At 44.6% G+C, this 19,398-nt stretch overlaps 1 protein-coding gene across 2 annotated transcripts in view; it reads right to left on the bottom strand.

Annotated features, from left to right (window-relative positions):
- Nucleotides 1-2,125: 2,125 nt before the first annotated feature.
- ANKRD13A (ankyrin repeat domain 13A) overlaps nucleotides 2,126-19,398 on the bottom strand; it is a 39,117-nt gene continuing 21,844 nt past the window's right edge. Inside the window, exons 5-15 of one of the 2 annotated variants that reach the window (XM_082417486.1) lie at nucleotides 18,455-18,598; nucleotides 17,581-17,770; nucleotides 13,731-13,797; nucleotides 12,283-12,364; nucleotides 10,213-10,274; nucleotides 9,332-9,462; nucleotides 8,500-8,657; nucleotides 7,682-7,795; nucleotides 6,494-6,654; nucleotides 4,864-4,931; nucleotides 2,126-4,099 (exon numbers count right to left, since the gene is read on the bottom strand). In XM_082417486.1, the coding sequence (XP_082273612.1) occupies nucleotides 3,904-4,099; nucleotides 4,864-4,931; nucleotides 6,494-6,654; nucleotides 7,682-7,795; nucleotides 8,500-8,657; nucleotides 9,332-9,462; nucleotides 10,213-10,274; nucleotides 12,283-12,364; nucleotides 13,731-13,797; nucleotides 17,581-17,770; nucleotides 18,455-18,598 (1,373 nt within the window). In that variant the 3' untranslated portion in view covers nucleotides 2,126-3,903. The remainder of the gene's footprint in view (nucleotides 4,100-4,863; nucleotides 4,932-6,493; nucleotides 6,655-7,681; nucleotides 7,796-8,499; nucleotides 8,658-9,331; nucleotides 9,463-10,212; nucleotides 10,275-12,282; nucleotides 12,365-13,730; nucleotides 13,798-17,580; nucleotides 17,771-18,454; nucleotides 18,599-19,398) is intronic. The other variant, XM_082417487.1, reaches the window with a different exon arrangement.

Here is a 19,398-nt window from a genome sequence, read left to right as displayed (position 1 = left end):
ATGTGAAAACTAACACAGATGGAGGTGGGGTCACCACAGTCGGCCTGTGCCTTGGAAGCCCATGGTTATTGACCGGAGGGAGGACTGGCGGGGATTCTGAGACTTTGGCACGGACAGAGTTAAGTCCCAGGAGCCCACATCCCCGCCTCATCTGGGATGCCATGTTTTGATATATGCCTAAAAACTTACTGCCATTTGTAGAATTTTAAAAGGAAACGGTAAAAACTTGTCAGGCCCATAAACCTTGTGACCTGCTGTTTGCCCAGTAATCACCAGCCAGGTAATTGGATCATGTTCAGTTTTCTGAAACAACCTTGCAATAGTTATTCCACATACAGATCCAAAACCCAGCCTGCATCTTCATCCCAGTGTTACCGTCTGTTAAGTATGAGATTTCAGTCAAAAGTAGGACAAAGAATAACCTTTGTAGAAAAAGGTTTATTTCAGAGAAATGAGTAAAGATGAAAACATCAATTCCAGGAGCAAGAGAGCAGTAAACTGAAAACTTGTATGCACCAGAGGTTGTCCAACTGCAATTTTCCAGTGGAATTATTCTCCTGACCTTCATCTTCAGGAGTGCAGAGGGGCAGTGGCTGAACCCTAGTTTTCCTAAACTGAACTGTATTCCAGATACCATGTCCCCTAACAAACACATTCGACTAATTTACACCAATCATAAAAACAAGTTATTTTAGCAAACACTATCTTAACTTTCTTTAAAGTTGAGATTAAGAAGTCTGCAGGTGCTGCTTGCGATTAGGGGCTTGGAGTCTTATTAGTGGATTACAGTTTTTCCCACAGGATCTCAATCTTATAGCCACACTCATTTCTAGACCTGGGCCTAGCTTGGACTTTGAACTCCATCATTCACGGCACTGCAGCCATTTGAAGTTGCTGTAGTCCAACTTATCATCTTTGATGTCATCTGCGTGCAGGAGGAAACTGGGACCAAGCTGGTGGTTATGGTCTTTCTCTTTCCTGTCATTATTTAGAGCAGACTTTGCCCTGACACCTCTCATCAAGTACGGTGTGATGGGCTTGTTTGTGGAGCAAGTATCTTAGGAACTTTGTTACCCAGTCAGCCCTCTGTATACCACATCCGTGGATTCACCCAACCACAGATTAAAAATATTTGGGGGAAAAAACATTCCAGAAGGTTCCGAAAAGCAAGACTTGAATTTGCCTCACACCAGCAACTATTTACATTAGCATTTACATTGTATTTATAACTATTTATATAATTTACATTGTATCAGGTGTTATATGTGATCTAGAGATGATTTAAAGTATTCAGGAGGATACAGTAAGTTACATGCAAATACCCTGCCACTTTATAAGGGACTTGAGCATCCACAGGTTTTTGGTATCCATGGGGCATCCCGGAAACATGCCCCTGCAGATAGTGAGGGAGGACTGTACTTAATTCCCAGCACTGTCTTAAGTGCAGAAGTTGCTCGATGAAAGTTTACTGCTGGTAGTGGTCCACCCAAGCTTTAATAAACCCTGAAGATAAAGTTAGAAACTATTAGTTTAATGAAATAAGCCATAGGTATGGCTTGTCTTGACCTAAGAAGAGTAACAGTTTTCACAATGTTCAAAATATTGCTTACTTCCCGCCCACCCCCCCACCAAAAGCAAAGCAGATCCTTCACAACTTCTGGAAATACCAAGGCCTCATTTCCGGAACCCAAACATTTTTTACTGGTCACTGCCTTTTTTGTTTTAATACCAACATATTTAGGTGTACGGCAAGTCCAGGAGGCTGAATCATCACCTGAGCTTCCAAGAACAGCCTCATAAAGCACTTCGGCTTCAAAGGAGAGAGCAGATTTACCGAGATTAGATCTAATGTTGGCTTGGCTTCCAGCACTCCACAAGAGACAGTCCCTCTCCAGGGCTGCAGAGGTGCTCAGAGCGGCCGGATGCTGGCTGTGGAGTTTCCATTTGAAAGGAGTAGCGTGCGGGCGTGTGGACTGTGTGACTTGGGCAGGACGCCGAGAGGAGTGTGCCACCTTTGTCACGCACGAGCGAGGACTGGGAGGAATTCTAATGTTCCAGTAACATGCATAACAGGAAGGGACTAGAAAAATGTGAAGAGAAAAAAAGACGCAAAGGCTGTCTAGGATATCGTACGAGCACCCCCTAAGGAAGCAGTCTTTATTTGTATTTTAAGCGTGAACACATATCGAAACTGCTGGGACGGTGACACAAAGTTCAGTCCCTTGTTAACTGACCTCCTGGGGAGAAAGTCAAAGACATGGGGAAGCAGAACAATGGAATGCAAACGGAGAGATTACCGCGGCCTAACTGCAGCCATTCCCAAGACGTATCTTCGCTCAAGGTAAACGCCAAGTAAACAAAATGCCAACTGTGTATCTGAAACAAACATGATGCTGCATATACTGGCCTCGTGTGCAGAGAAGGAATTTTGGTCAGACCGTGAAAAGAAAGGCAGATGGTCATATGGAATCAAAAGCACAATTCTTTGGGAACGTTTCACTGGCAACGCTAACTGTATATACAGCTGTTAAATGGAACGGTAGTTCCTGTTTCCCTTCCCGTCCCCAAAGCAGCGCAACAGACAGGAAATGGACTCAGGACAGAGGAGGAGGATGTTGTTACTAGGTGACTTCAGTGCAGCCTGTGGGGATGTATCCATGGGCCGGGCTGGAGTGAGGGTGCCCTCGGCCGCATTCCCCAGGTTCTCTAGGTTGTGCGGTGGTTATTTACAGAAGGGTTAGACAAAATAGTTAACTACTGAGGGTATCCAAAAAAGGCCTGAGAAAATCTGGTTAAAATGTATAACCTTGTATTGCTACTGATAGGAGTAGTCGTTTTTATATCTTTTAAAAATAATAAAAAGATTCTGTTAAAAAATATATTCATCCAGAAAGATGTTGATTTGAACTCTAAAAAGTAACGTAGAATCATCATTTTCCCTTTTGAATACAGAGCCACTGAGTTCTGTCTGTAGCTCCCTTTCTAGTTTCAAGCCCACCCCTTCCTCTCAGGTGCGCCCAGGGCATGTAGTGAGGTCTTCCTAGGCCTCTGCGTGGAGACCCTTCACCAGAGAAGGCCTGGAACACACCCCTGGTTTGGTGATCCTTTGGTCAGCCTGCCCACTTCAGTAACAAGCCTCGGGCTCTCCTAGCTGCTCCTTCAGGGCCAGGATTAGCTGCCTTGGATTTAGCCTGGAGGATCCTGCTCTCAAAGGAACTGCCTTTACAAATTCAAATCAGATCCCTCAAAGTGGAGTGAGGTGGTTTGAAACCATTAGTAATTTTTAAGGCTAAGGCAACATCTGTTGTCATCTGTGTATCTTAATTTGATGCAAATAGTTAACCCTAATATAAAATGGATCCTGTACTCATCTCCTCTTTAGCTGGGTGTGGAAGGAATGGAATAAGGAGGGGATGGAGTAGAACAGTGACAGTGCCCTAGAAACCCCGTAGAAAGGTAAAAACAGAAGAGCAGACCGGCACAAGTGATCCATTTCTTTGGTGAACTGTACAGAAGTGTCTCCCAAGTTCTCTCACACCACACTCTGCAAAGGCTGCTGCTCTCGTATATAAAACACCCTGACTCCGCAAGAACTTGTTTTGTTATCACTCCTTGATAAAAATTCATCCACAAACCTGCGGGGTGGGGTTGGGGATTGGGTTTTTATCTAAAGCTGGTAGTAAAAATGTGACCTGCAAGCCAGTACAGCTATGGAAAGTGACGACGCTCTCCTCCCCTCAAGCCTGGAGATGGGGCCGCTGGCCCCCAGCCCCTTCACCGGGGAGCCCTGGCCCCGCACCTCTGTGGAAAGCAGGGGACGGCTGCCGTCCGCTGCTGCATCGTGTGAGGCGCAGCCCCCGGGCCCGCGTGCAGACAGAGCCTCCGGGCGGGAGGCAGGAAGGCCTACTTCTCGGTGAGCGACAGCTGTAAGACCTGCTGCAGCTCCGCCTCCTCCTCCCGCAGCCGCAGCTCGTGCTCCTCCAGCTCTTTGGCGGAGAGCTCCATGGCCAGCTGCAGGTCGCTGTCAAAACTGCTGGTCTCACGGGAGGCGCCGGGGCACAGGCCTTCAGAGCCGGTGGGGAGGCTCTCCTGGACAGCCCTGCGTGAGAACGACACGGGGCAGAGAAACAGTGTTTTAACATCGTCATCGTGGCAGCAGCAGCCATATTTCTTAACCGCGGACCCAGTGTGCGCCGAGCCCGGCGCTTCCTATACCCTCTTGTACACGACGCCATCAATCCCACGTAACTCTGGGGGTGTAGGTGCTGGGTGCAGGTACATACCTGCCCGAGATCACCCAGCCACTAAGTGATGGGGCTAGGAATTGAACCTGGATCTATTTTAAAGCAAAACCCAACTTCTTCAACAGGTTTTCATATGTGCCCAGGCTATAGGAAGATGCTTTGTAAAATGAATCTTTCCAGTTTAACCCCTTTTAAAACGGTCCGGGAAGTAAGATCCCACAAGCCACGTGGTCCAGCCAAAAAATAATCATCATCATCATCTAATCATCTCTGTAGCCCTTCCCCAAAGTGGCACCATCCTTAACACCGTATAAACTTCCCACTGACGGCACCTAGACCCTCTGTGATCATACGTTCTTCGCAGAGGATCAGACCGATCAGAAAACATTTACTGAGTGCCTTTCTGCCCACGGCAATGGTTAGTGAACTGGTCAGCAATTCTATCACCAGTTCCTGGAAGCTCAGCCCCCGAGAGTTCAGAGCTCCTTTTATGAGGAATTGCCCCAAGAGGAAGCAGGAGAGCTGACACTGTATCAAATCTCTCTTGCCAGGCCCGCTGCCGCATGTCCTAAGCGCCTGTGCCAACCTCGGGTCAATCATCAAGAGTCACATCAGTCACCTCTCGTCCTGGGTGTCACAGGTATGTGCCTGGCCAGTCCCTCCACTAGAAGCTGGTCCTGAAAGCTCCTAGGAAAGACATGTGACAGACACAAATACCCCTTAGAAGAAATAAACTGTTGTACTGATAACAAAAGGAAAGCAGCAAGAACAAGATTAAAAATATTTACAAGTCCATTATCCACAAAGCTGTGTGAAAAATTAATAGACTGGGGTTATCTCTAAAATGACACCCAAATGTCAGATAGTATATGGTCCACTACCCTGCTTGATTTGATATCAAGTATGAGAAGGTGGTAGCTGTCAATCTATTAAAAACAACTCAACCTCAGGCAAAGTCTCAATGAACAAAGCAGATAATTCTTCTAGAGCAAGACTGGAATACATAACTCATTATTTGTCGTCTTTGACTTTGGCTACTCCTCTTCTCAAAATGTATGGCTGACAAGGTTTATGTAGCTATTGGGGGAAAAAATAAGCTCACTTATAACAGGGAAAGGAAACACATACTGGATTGACAGTGATGGCTAGGAGAGGGAAGCCTCTCAAGGGGAACATGCCAGCACTGGGGTCTGGCCCTTGGCCCAGCAGCCTCAGAAAACAGAATGGCTCTAAGAATGGGTCCATGGGAGGCGGGGCTCATGTTACCCAAGCTGAGACTCCAGAAAAAACCAGGATGCCAAAAACCTCAGCTGGGGGGACACTGGAGTGTGGGTACCATTCTCAAAGCTTAGCAGCCCCATGACGGCAGGCGCTGGGGCTGCTTCGTCAAAGAACTCCCAGCACCTGGTACAGAGTCTGGCACAAAGCAGGCACTGTGCAAACATCTGCCGAATGAACAATGGAAGGACAGAAGAAACCAATGAACAAACAAATGGACAACAGGAGCCCAGGACCACACCAAAGGGCAGTGGAGGGAGAAGCAGATCCCACTCTAGTAGAGCAGGAAGCCACAGAGGGAGGGGACGGAGGAGTTATTGTCCTCAAGCCCTGGACGGTCCCAGGAAGGTGAGGCCTTGAGGAAGAACCACATAGGAAGACAAGAGGCAACTGTTCTCAGGCTGGTCTGTTCTATCCTTAGTACTCAAGAGTTTGGGATTATGCCCCTTACCACAGAATGAAACATCTGAGTAAAAAACAATTTTAACAATGAATCAACCATCCTTTTCATCACACACTTATTGAGCAACCACAACGCAAAGACTGGTCTTCATTGGGGAGGAAGTTGGGATTAAAATCCACATACCTTTGTATGAGACTACTGACACATAGATAACATTCTAGGGAAAAATACGATGGCGTAAACTAGCAAGAATTTACTGTTTCACCACTGGGAAGTTATACAGCACGCTCCGAAAGATACAAGATTATTAGCTACATCGGTGAGTATAAGGAAAAGACAAGTCTGTCAGGCTCTATCCTGTGAATGATGCTGACTGGGGCTATGCAGATGGTCTCATATAATAAGCTTTTATAAAAGACCAGGTGCATAAAATATAAAATAACCCATGTAAATACCATGAATATGCCAAAGTTGTCATTTAGAGTAAGTCTGTCAGGTTAGCCAAAGACTGAGGCCAAACTGGACGGTAAAAGTTTCCAAGCCCCGCCATTTATTCTGATAAATGCACCTGGCTTCTTCTGGACTCCAGTAAGCTCTGCTGGATGGCAAACTGCATTATCTCGTAATCTTCATCCTGCAAATACACGTTTCTGCCGTTGTCTTGAACGTGGTAAGATTCAGGAATTTCAAACACAGATTGATCAACCTCAAAGTTTGTGAGAGTGGAAGCTGAAACACAAAAGGTGACAGTACAGTGCCTGAGTTAGTAAAATAAATTTCCACTTCAACTTTTTATAAAAATTTTTTTAAATTAAAAAAAATGAACAAATTAAAATCAAGGTTGGCTACTATGTAAGAGAGATTTCAAGGAAGAATAATCTTGACAGAGAAAAGTACCAGAATACTGTTTTTTTCTTTTTGCCTTCACTTTTTTTTTTTAGTAATAAAATGCATAGTCACACAAAAAATATACAGAAGACTGTAAAATGAAAAGTGAAGATCTCTCTCCCTACACCCTGTCTCTCCTATTTCCAAATTCCAGAGGTAACCAGTGTTTACCTGTGGGTCCTTTGAGGAATGTGATGTGTTTGTGTATATATCACACAATCACACCAATGTGTTTTTTTTCCTTTTTTATTATGAAATATAGTAAATATATGAAAGAAGATATAAGATATCTGTAAACTTAAAATAAAAATGATAATAATAAAACAAAGGCCTGTATATCCCTCAACTGGCCTAAGACACAGAACACTATTTTACCACAATTAAAAAAAAAAAATTCAATTACGTTTCGATATACTAGCAATGAGTAACTGGAAGATAAAATTAAGAAATAAGTCCATTTACAGTAGCATCCAAAATCTGAATTGGATTGATGGCAAAGGAGCCTGAGGAAATTTTGGGGGGTGATGGAAATGTTCTGTATCTTGCCTGTGGTAGGGGTTACGTGGGTGTATACATTTGCCAAAAGGCATTGAACCGTCACATTTAAAATGGGAGTATTTTATTACATACACGTTACACCTCAATAAAGTTGTTTTTTAAGAATAGGCTGTCTTTTTAATTCAAGTGGGGTCATACATACTCTGCAAATTGTTTTTTTCACTTAATCGAAACTAAATCTAAAATTTTATTTCATTCAAGACAGAGATCTACTCATAAGATACTCTAATTTCAAACTGAATAATTACTATAATGACTAAATGTATGAGGTTTTTTTTAATCACATAATCCAACTTTTTTTTTTTTTTACCTGAATCAGACGGGGTCCCGTCCACATTTTGAGATACAGTTTCTTCAGCAGTGCTACAGCCATTAACATTTCCAAATGTAATCCGTGCATTTAAGACATGAAACAAGGGAATTTCTAATAAAATAAAAGCTTTTATAAATAAACTTTACTGAGAAGAATAACAGCCACCATTTACTGAGCGCTGACTATGCTGGTACCATGCCAAGTACTTTTTATAAGTATGATTTCATTTAATCATCATAACAACCCTTCCCAATATACAGGTGGGAAAACTGAGATTCAGAGAGGTTAAGCGACTTCTCCTAGATCACAGTAAGTGATCGAGCCAGGATTCACGTGGATACAGGATACAGGAGCCAGGATACAACTATCCAAAATGTAAATTCCTCACAAGTAATATGTATTATATGTGGTATCATGCACACTAATTCAAGCCCAGAAACATATTAACGTATCAAAGGATCTTAGTGTCAATTGTCTTCCTCAAATAATAAGTTTAATTTGAAGTTTCACTTAAGTAAGGTTTCATATTAAAACAATGAATGTGTCACATTTTTATGCCTTTTTCATCTGTCAGCACCATCTGTAAATAGAACTGATGGCTGGGGGGATCTCCTAATTTTAATATGCAAAATGAACTAAGAATCATGACACTTCTTTAAACCAAATTAAACTAGAGGATAACTCTGCCCTCCTCCCTTAAGTCTACTGTCTGCTTCTTTTGCCTCAGGTGCTCCAATTCCCTGAAGCACACTCTGTCTCCCGCAAAAACGGGCAGAACCTATGGGCACTCCTGTCTGTGGTTTATTGAACGGTACCTATTTTGACAGGAAATCCAGGTGGGAATTCCAGTTTGATGAAGTCTCTCAGTCGGGCAAAATGAGCGCTAGTTCGGGCCATCAGGTCAATGATGGGGATGACCTGCTCCACGAGAGAGAGAGGAAACTCCTCACACATCCACAGCATTGCTTTAAACCTGCCGGATTGGATGAGAAAAGACTGAGGCCATCTCCCTCAGACAGGGAGACTGCGTTACTTCTACGCAGTAGGCTAGACAATGCCAGCTTCCTTACGCCCCACGCCCCAGCCTTCCCAGTCATCTTACCTCCTCTAAGTCTGAGCTGGGAAGGGATTAGAGCCACAAAGAGCTCGCATCACCCTGAAATCGGGCAAGCAGGGGAAATGACTTGTGCTACAAGCCTTTATCGATAGCAAGCAGGAAGAATTGGTAGCTGGTGGAAACGATTTCATTTGATCAGCTGAAGCTTGTTGGCAGTTAAAAAAAATAAATAAGGAATTCTTATATCCAATCTATATTCTATTTGGAGAAGGTCGAAAAATAAGATGGGCAATCTACTGTTACCTTTCATCAGATAAAGTAATTTTTGTTTTTTGGGTTTTTTTTTTTTTTTTTTTTTTTGCAGCATGTAGGACCTTAGTTCCCAGACCAGGGATCAAACCTGTGCCCCCTGCAGTGGAAGGCTCTTAACCACTGGACCGCCAGGGAAGTTCCAGTAATTTGAAATGATTTTTAAAGGAAGGACCGAATTATTTTTAGAGGAAGGACAGAACATGACACTGGAAAACAGCACGACTTCTGAAACAAACGAGAATCCGTTAAGTTGACAACGGCTGCTGAGTCTCTCTTACTTTTGTGTTCTAATCGTCAGCTCTTTTGGCCTTCCGATGTCTCTGTCCTTCAGATCAAACTCTTCGTTGAAGTACTCGTCAGGCGTGATGGCTGTGGGGTTGTTGGCGGTGGCACGCTCTGTGGTGAGGTCCTGCCGAGCCAGAACTCAGGGGAGTCAGAAATGCCAAATGACGCTGACAAGTGGAGGCCTAGGGCACCCAGCCTCTGAGGTGGACACGTTAACCAGCTACAGAGCAGGAAGTTCTAGTCATTAGCTTTTTTTTATTAAGTTAACTGCACAGAACAAGAAAATTGACAAACAGATTGCCAAACTACATGACCAAGTCTAATGGATTTCTCCATTTCAAATCATTTCTCCACTCTCCTTTTATCTCCTGATTATAGAAAGGAAAAAGAGAGACAGACAGAAATATCTGAAAGCACATGGGATCTGGAAGATTTGGAGTTCAAGTTCCAGCTCTGTCCTTCTCTAGCCTGTGACGTTGGAAAGGTAATTTCATTTTTCTGACCCGCAGTGACCTCCACGGCGGCAATTTCATATGGTTATTGTGAGGACTGAGAAAGAAAATGTTTGTTCAGGTGCTCTATTAAAATATAAAGTCCTGAATCCTTTTTTCAGTTCCATTTTTATAGTGAGGGCCTAGTTTAAAACAGGAGAGAAAGCACCTGATTTCTATAATCACTACCTGCCTCTAAAATCTTTATTTTCAAAGACTCACTCATCTTATTCTCTTCCAAAAGAATATCTCAGATTTCAGCTGGGGAGTACTCTTTAGCCTTTTCAAATCGAGTGGTCTGCTCAGGATTCAGTAAATGCCCCCACAAGCAGAGAAAAGTCATCTCCTGTTAAACCGTGCTGGAAGCTCACGTTTCGACTTACCCCTTGAGCACCAAATTGGTGTTCCACAGTCCCCAGCAAAGACTCCAGTGGGTTCCTGTCCGCTACAGAGGAGGGAAAAGTTGAATGTCGAATATTATACCTTAATTATGATTATAGAAAAAGATTCTCATCCTACCTTCATGTTTCTCCATCATGCATTAGGAAATCCATCTATGGACAGGCCAATAAAATCATCCCCAATAGCCATCAGCTAACTTATCCTTTTTTTGTTTTGGTTTTTTAAAAAAATATTTTATTTATTTATTTATTTATTTATGGCTGCGTTGAGTCTTTGTTGCTGCATGCAGGCTTTCTCTAGTTGTGGTGAGCGGGGGCTCCTCTTCATTGCAGTGCGCAGGCTTCTCATTGTGGTGGCTTCTCTTGTTGTGGAGCACGGGCTCTAGGTACACGAGCTTTAGTAGTTGTGGCACGCTGGCTCAGTAGTTGTGGCTCGCAGGCTTTAGAGCACAGGCTCAGTAGTTGTGGCGCACGGGATTAGTTCCTCCACGGCATGTGGGATCTTCCCGGACCAGGGATCGAACCCGTGTCCCCTGCATTGGCAGGCAGATTCTTAACCACTGCGCCACCAGGGAAGCCCCTAACTTACTCTTTCTAGCACACTTTTTATTAGGATCTCTAAGCTAGATGAACAATAGTTATAAGAATTCAAGGGCTTCCCTGGTGGCGCAGTGGTTGAGAATCTGCCTGCCAATGCAGGGGACACGGGTTCGAGCTCTGGTCTGGGAAGATCCCACATGCCGCGGAGCGACTAGGCCCGTGAGCCACAATTGCTGAGCCTGCGCATCTAGAGCCTGTGCTCCGCAACAAGAGAGGCCGCGATAGTGAGAGGCCCGCACACCTCGATGAAGAGTGGCCCCCACTTGCCTCAACTAGAGAAAGCCCTCGCACAGAAACGAAGACCCAACACAGCCAAAAATAAATAAATAAATAAATAAATAAATAAATAAATAAATAAAATTAAAAAAAAAAAAAGCATTCAATCAGCATAGTAGAAAAAGTTTGGATTTAGGAACGAGCCAGATCTGGATTCTAACTGCACCTTGGCTGGTCGGAGGCCTCAGCTTCCTCACCTGTCAAACTGGACTAATGGGAACGGTAGTGGAAGTGTGAGTTAACAATGGCCACATGCTCACCGCACACTGCAAGCCCCAGTCTCAAGGTTTATGTGTAATAACTCATCTAATCCTCCCGATGACTCTAAGGCAGGTCTGGTAGCACTCATTTCACTGCTGAGGAGACCAAGGCACAGCAGGTAGGTAACTTCACAAGGCCCTGAACCGGCCTCGCGCCAGCTGGGATATGGCAGCCATGTATTGCCCATGTTTTGGCTCAGAGCCCAAGTTCTGTCCAAATCTCTCATCGTGATAGTTTGGACTAAATCACTCATTCCAGTGATAAATATTCTCCAATATCCTTATCTACAGATTTTTTCAACCGAATCCAACAATTGTTCTGCATAACACATAAACAAGCCCTGTGAATGGCTTTAATTACAACTGGAGCCAACCACAGGGGAGGACCTCCAAGAATGAGTCAGACTAAGGAAAATTTTATAAAAAGGAAATTTGGATTGGCATGACCTGATCACATTAACCCCCAAATTTAACAGAGGCAACAAAGACTTCCTCTAGGCTAAAAAAAAAAAAAAAAAAAAGGGGGAGAAGGGGGATTTCCCTGGTGGCGCAGTGGTTAAGAATCTGCCTGCCAATGCAGGGGACACGGGTTCGAGTCCTGGTCCGGGAAGATCTCACATGCCGCGGAGCAACTAAGCCCTTGCACCACAACTACTGAGCCTGTGCTCTAGAGCCCGCGAGCCACAGCCACTGAGCCCACATGCCACAACTACTGAAGCCCGCGCGCCTAGAGCCCGTGCTCCGCAACAAGAGAAGCCACCGCAATGAGAAGCCCGCGTGCAGCAATGAAGAGTAGCCCCCGCTCGCCGCAACTAGAGAAAGCCTGCGCAAAGCAACGAAGACCCAACGCAGCCAAATAAATAAGTAAAATTAAAAATTTTATTTTTAAAAAAAAAGGGAGAAAGGAAGAGATTACCTTTATATCTCTTTTTTTCTTCCTCAGTCAGATGTTCTGTCCGTATTTTGGTTATCACACTCACATTGTTCACTGTATAAACCTTGAGAGATGTGTGCGAAAGGAAACAGTGACACGGGGAATCAAAACTCAACAAATAAGCATAGCAAGAGCAAGAATGCTGAAGCCAAAACAAAACAAAACCCAGCAAAATAAAAATGAGAAATGGTTAACATTCATTAGAACCCTTCAGAGAAAATACACAGCTACCAACTTAGAAATGCATCAGCAGTTACTTTGCATCTCTGACATTTTTAATTACCCCTGAGTAGTTAACGGTGACAGGCTGCACCTTCCAACTTGCCCTTCTTGTTGCTAAACACTCTCAAAGAAGGTCCTGCAATTTAGGCCTCCCAGCTGGATTTCTACTAAGGGGCCCAAACCTGCATCGTGTACTTGGACTGATTTGTGGTAATCTTATACTCAGACCGACTTAGACAGCCATCTGCTGGACAGAAGGAAAAAGGAAGGAACACAAGGTTCTCTACACTGGTAAGATTTAGAGAAAACCAGCAAGCCACTATTTGAAAGGTATTCCGTATATTGACCTCAAATTATTTTAACTGCCAGGGTCAATGCTCTGTTTTCAAGGTTGACTGAAGAATACTGGGGTCTGGAAAATCACACATCACAGTTCACAGAGAATTAACTGTATATGCCAAAACGTGGATTCCCAACGTTTAAAGATTCAGGAAACACACCCAGCGCTGGAAGGGCTATTTCTAAGTGCATCTCACTGAGCGTGACGTAAGCTTTCTTTGCTCACTCAGAGGTCACCAGAGGACCCTGCAGCTGCTGGCAGCACCGCTGTGAGCCATCAATCCCCGCTGCACTGCAGGGCTAACGAGAGGCCAGGACACAGCTTTCCCGCTGACACGGTGCCAGATGACTCAAGCAACTCTCGTCTCCACTATGACAACTATCTTCTAAATTCACTGACATCATGTAAGTGGGCTGGGAGCCTACTGGTTACAATTAGGCTGACTAAAAATATTGGGAGACTCATAAAAGTTACTTTCTAATATATATTGTTTAAACCCACTCAGGTGATAAAAAAAGATGAACAAGCATGTTAAATCTAGTCCTTTCTTTTTCTTTTCTTTCTTTCTTTTTTTTTTTTTTTTTTAAAGAATTAAAGGAATTGTCACTCCCACCAGGACAACTGGTACCTGGACTCATTTCTCTACAACATAGTTTCTCTTTGCCATAACGAGAGACCTCCTTGGGACATGCTATTCCATTTTCTGAAAGTCAAATAAGATACAAATCCAAGGAAGAGACACACTAGACAGAACTTATTCCCCAGAGCACCTCCACGGCACAGATGCATGACAAAATCTGAACAGAATCCTCATTTGCATAGAAGCTAAATAGCTATATTAAATCTTATTTTAAGAGTTTCCTTTTACCTTTGCTTCGTAACCATTAACAACTTCTGCTTTATCTGTCCTCCAGCCCCAGAATCCGGATTTAGTTCTGATAAAAAGTGAACACCACAAATTTCCACATGTACAATATGCCATTCAGATTTATCCCTGCAGCCTTTATAGGTTTTTTCCCCCAGCTTAAGTTAGTGAAGGACACTTGGAAATTAGGGTCCTACTGTCCACAAAAGGATGTTATTAATGACAGATGGCTCAAGCATCCCCCACCCCCTCCCACAGTTATTAATCAATTTGCCTCACCCCCGGCAAGAGAAAGCCTCCATTCTTGGCTTCTTTACGAAAGCTGCCGGCAGAGGCAACAAAGGTGGTGACATTTATTGGACAGCTGTCCCCAAGAAGTGAGTGCAGATGACCAGCGTCCAAGGGCTCGCCACTGAGGCGGTATCTCGGCCAGAGCATTCATCTGGGTCACCCCAGCCGTGGGCACCGACAGAGTCAGTGGCTCTATCCCCATAAGCAGCAGTATCTCAATCGAGGAGTTCTTAGAACAGTGAGGCACAGACCATCATGCTCCTGGGAGAACATGGGTGGGGCAGGAACTCATCACTGTGGAGAGCTGCTTGCAGAAACCATTAGTGCCTGCGAAAAGGCTTGGGAGTCGCGCGCATTATCAGGTTTGGTGCAGCGGGGGGAAAAGAATATCAAAAGCAGTTTTTCAGCCCAGCCGTTGAGTCCAGCTCTGTGGAACTGCTTGTAAAGCAGCCCAGCACTTCAGCAGCAGCTGTAGCATTGGTAAAGTGCCCAAACACCCAGTTACTCAACTCAATATACTCCTGGAAAAAAAATGCATTTAGGAGCCAAATGCGGCCAAGAGGCTCTGATTCTTTTTCAAAGCAGCTCACCCTGGGAAATGCTCCCACTCCCAGGGGAGCCCTGCCCAGACTGCCCCTTTGTCTAGGACATCACATCCCAGCTCCGCTGTGACTGCTGCACTCGGGCCGGTGTCAGGCAACTGCCTGCCTCCTGCTCCGACCCCGGGGTGAAGCAGGACACCGCGCAGGAAGCTCCAGAACGGTGGCCGGGAGGCGGTTATCTACGTGTTGTGTTTCCAAACAGTTTGCTTTTCTTCTAATGAGATTTGGTAAATGCAATTAGTCCAGACAGGGTATGCGGAGTTTTATGTGTGTATTACAGTCCATCAGAGAAAGGAGGGACCAGAGCTTTAACTTTCCTATTCGTTACCCACAGTTTGCACAACGTGACCGACGGAGGGAAAGAGAGGACTCCTAAAGGGATGATGCCACATGCTAGCTAACTCCAATTTACATTCCAGAAACAAACTTAGGGACCGCACCTGCCTCATTAACGAACCTGAGTCCCCTTTTAGTCAGCGATCAATGAAAACCAAGATATTCCTCTGGGTGAACAGTTCAATCCTCAGTTCCTGTCTTTCACTAAGAACTTGGTATCTTGGCACGGGAAATCATCGCTTTCTGGCACTCGGACTGAAGGATGACTAGGTCTGCTCCACTTCCTCCTTCGTGGATGCTGAGAAATCAGAGGCGCACTTTCTCCCTGGGAACTGCCACGCTCCTCACTCACCCACATCTGCTCTACCTGCAATCCTGGCTGCTCCATTTCCTTCCCCACATCCACTCTCTGACAGCTTAGTTATTAAACTCAACATCTACATCCTATTTTAAAACCAAGATTCTAATAAATCCTTGGCTCCTTGATTAACTGTACATGCAGAGGCATCTGATAATGATAGGAGAAAACCCAGCTTCCTCTTTTGCCATTTTCACCTCTGCCCGTCTCCACTGAGACCACCGTGCCAAAGGCCACTTAGCACACGCTGGGACTCGGAGGCTGCCACACAATGTGGAGAAAGGCTCTGAGGGTGGCAGGGAATGCTCTGTTTAAGGTGGGCAGAGCAGAACCTTTCAGAGGAGAGACAAATCCAAACTGCAACCAGAGGGTATATATCCACAGGCCCAAAATTCACTCGGGCAAAAGTATTACTTTGCAAGCATCAAGCTCAGAGTAAGATTAGGAGAAATAACGGGATAAAGAAGACTATCATAATATAACAGGCCCACATCTTCCAAATTTAATCAGCTGAACACTAGCTCACACCTCGGGTAAGAACCAGGCAAGCACACTTTTTCTAGCAGCAAACCTCACCCTCAAGAGGGGCCCAAGCCCTTGCTTGAACCACGAGAAGCTCACTGAGCACCTATTTCATTCCAAGCACCAAAAACAGCAGGTGCCTTCTAGAAATTCTCTCTCAGCAACTCTCTGATGCTCGCAAAATGAGGGTTAGCCTGAATCATCTGAAAACCCCGGGACCACAGGAATACAAAATGCAACTCAGTACAAATGGAAGGGGGGCTGTCTACCCTCCGCTGGGTAACAGCCAGTAACCATCACATTCTCTGTAAATTACACTTCAGAGCAAACAATGACGCTACAATGACGCTCTGCTGCTGAACTAGGGGGAACAGTGGCTCCTCTCATGACATCTGAGATTTCATCTCGAGATTCACTCCTTTTTTCTTTTCAGCTGAGGAAAACAGGAACCTGAAGATGAAGCCGCTTGCTCGAAGCTGCAGTTAGCAGCCCTGCCGATGGCGCCCGCTTCCTCCAGCCCTCGGCTCCCCTGTCTTCCAGCTTTACGAGCAGAGCCCTAAGCTGGCGTGCCCTCCCGGCCTGCAGAGGCGAATGCTGAAGCCTGGAGATGTCTTCCCAAGACCCTTTCAGGTAAAGCCACGGTCAGTCCCTAAACCTTGCTGTCCCTGGAAGACAGCGGCTGTCACCTGGTGAGGCCGGTGCGAGGAGGCTGGCGACAGGGGACTGACCCTGCCTCAGGGGGTGTCACTCCCAAAGCAGCAGCATACCTGGCATTTTCTCTTCTGCTACCAACAAATACCCTAATTCCACAGCTTGATCTAAATTAGGAGAAAGGGGCACTTAAACCTTATGTTTGATTAAACCGAAGACTCTCAGTTTTATTAATAAATTTTATACTGGAAACAAAGAAGTAAAGGAAAAGAGAGAACAGTCAGTATATTCATTAAGAGAAAAGAAAGCCTAAATCCAGAAGAATAGTGTCCATGTCAGCTCAGGCTATGCTGCTTTGGTTTACAGAGAGCTGGATGTGACATCCTAGGCAAACACTCAGGGCTCTTACAGACTCCCTCAGTTCAGTGTGTTCTATGGTAGAAGCACTCAGGCCAACAGCTATGACAGCCTTCCTCCCCTTACAAAGGCCCTCCCCGCCTCGGCTCTGCCCACAGGCAGAGGCCCAGAGATGGTGTTCTCACCTGGGTTAACCGAGGCACAGACCTCCCCAGAGGTTTCTCCAGATAAAGTCTGGAATAAAACTGAAACCCCTCCAGACTCTTGCTCTAAACTATTAGGCCTCATGGGGAAGCAGGAGGCGGATGAGGGGGAGGACCACATTTAATTGTACGCTAAGTGTGTATTTGACTGACTAATATCAGTATAACCACACTCAATACTGGACCGATTCTACCTCGGAAACTCCAAGCTCCATGATTTGGGACTAGGGAGTCTTGTGGATTGCCAAACACAGAAATAAAATGCAAGCAAAATCCATTAGAAAAGGGCCCATAAAAGAATATGAAGACATTTCTCCAAGACTTAACCAATGTGCCATAAAAATGATACATGGTGGAGGATGTCAGCTGTGGTTTGTTTGGTTAGAGCAGAGATCAACTTTAAAACACACTAGTGTTTCTTACACCATATTAGAAAAATCCCAATCCACCCATACTTTCCAGTTAATATATACATGGCACTAAAGATGGCAGTAAAGGGATTAGACATGAAAATGCAGAACCTAAATCCATACCTTTCAAAAGCAATGTTTTTAGTATCAAGGCTGGTGTTAATGACCGGGCTTGTGAGCCGCCTCTCAACCTCCCTGCCTTTTGGCTTCATCAGGTCCAGAGTGAGGCGCTCCATTTCCTGGGAAAGGTCAAAGTGTTCAGTGGTGACCACTTTGTCATCGTGGTTGACTTCCATCAACTCTGCCCAGTTGTCTGCTCATGGAAACAAGGGCGTAACTAAGCACAGTGCAAGGAAGATGCAAAACCAAAGAAGCTTTGTATGTTAAACTGCATCATCTTTCACACACACCCCATCCCCCCCACCCCCTGGTGCTATCTGATAAAACCTAAAGACTATTGATTATCGATTACCTACTTGCCCAGGAATGATCTGGCCAACTTTCCGTAACTCAGAGGAGGCTCTGGGCCATCTTCCCCAAAGATGCAGACTTTTTAAATAATTTGTATTTTTTCTTAGCAACGCATTTCATCTGTGTACTTCTTTAAGTATATGATTACTTAATTAACATAAATTATTTATGCACAACACTGGGTTAGCCACACCATTTCTCACCCTCCATTAGGGGACCATGCCTGATTATGGAGGCAATATAAAGAGATACAAGACAGAGTCTTGCACTCAGAGGTTTAGGAACGTCATATGTCAAGAGGGTAACAGTGTTGGGTGGTAAATGATATGTGCAAGAGAACTATCCAGATAAGAAATAAGATATAGGAATTGAGAGCTGAATAACTAATAAGAATACCAGCAACAACAACAAAACATGCCCCAGAGACAGGCACGGAAAAGGCACATAAATGTGAGTACATTTTGATGGTTAAAAAAATCACTCAGAACTTAGGAAGAGCAGTGATTACTAAAACAGAACCACTCACCTTCTCCCTTAAAGATGAAACTCCGCCTCCCTCTTATCCAGCTCATGTTCTCAAATCCCAGCAATGTGATATCCACACGCAGTTTGGCACCACTTTTCCAAATGCGACAGACATCATTCGGGCATATTCTGGAAACCAAGGGCACTGGAGAAGAGAAGTGTACTACTGAGAAAAGCCCGAGGGCCAAGCAGAACAGCCAGGCCCCAGAAATCAGGGTTCTGACTTCAATGAAAGGACAGGAGTGGCAAGATGGCGTCGGTCATACAGAACTGGGCTTGGCTCCCACACTTACAATATAAGGAGTCACTCTTAAAAAATAAAAATGGACTTTCTGTTCTACAGCTGTTTATAAAACTGCAGGTCTCTGTCTTGTCCAGAGAAAACGCTCAATCAATTTCCCAAGAGTATCCTCAATCCCGAATGAACCCCTCTCATTGACTACCGTCAGGGCTAGAGTGCATCCATCTGGCTGTTCTCATCCACATATGCTACTCTCGCCATCTGGCTGAGGCCCCCCTATACTGTCAGGCCCACCATTCAAGATATCAAATGTCTAAAATATGCTGCTTTTTAAACAAAAACTGAGATCAGAGTGGTTATTTGCATTAAAAAGAACTCAGTTTCATAGAAGAACCTGAAGTTCTGTTCTTTCATATACTTTTTACTTCATTTAAATGTTTTATTACAAATATGACTTCTTGCCTGAAAGGGAAGTCTGGAAGTGAAAATAGCTGAAAATCTGGGAGTTAGAAACTGTCATTAACTGATCTACAAGAAACAGAAGTAGAACATCTAGGAAAATTACTGTCAGTCAATTTGCCTTACATAAGATTTTGGAGAAATACATCCATTCTGTTAAAAACAAGCTATTCCAATATTCATCTCATCTTCTTCCTTAGAAAAACAAGTTTAGGACTTCCCTGGTGGTGCAGTGGTTAAGAATC

This window comes from Balaenoptera physalus (assembly GCF_965194825.1).
Source record: "Balaenoptera physalus genome assembly, chromosome: 12".
Classification (NCBI taxonomy): Eukaryota; Metazoa; Chordata; class Mammalia; order Artiodactyla; family Balaenopteridae; genus Balaenoptera; species Balaenoptera physalus.
Note: the sequence above shows the minus strand (reverse complement) of the source record. Positions and strands in the feature narration are given on the sequence as shown.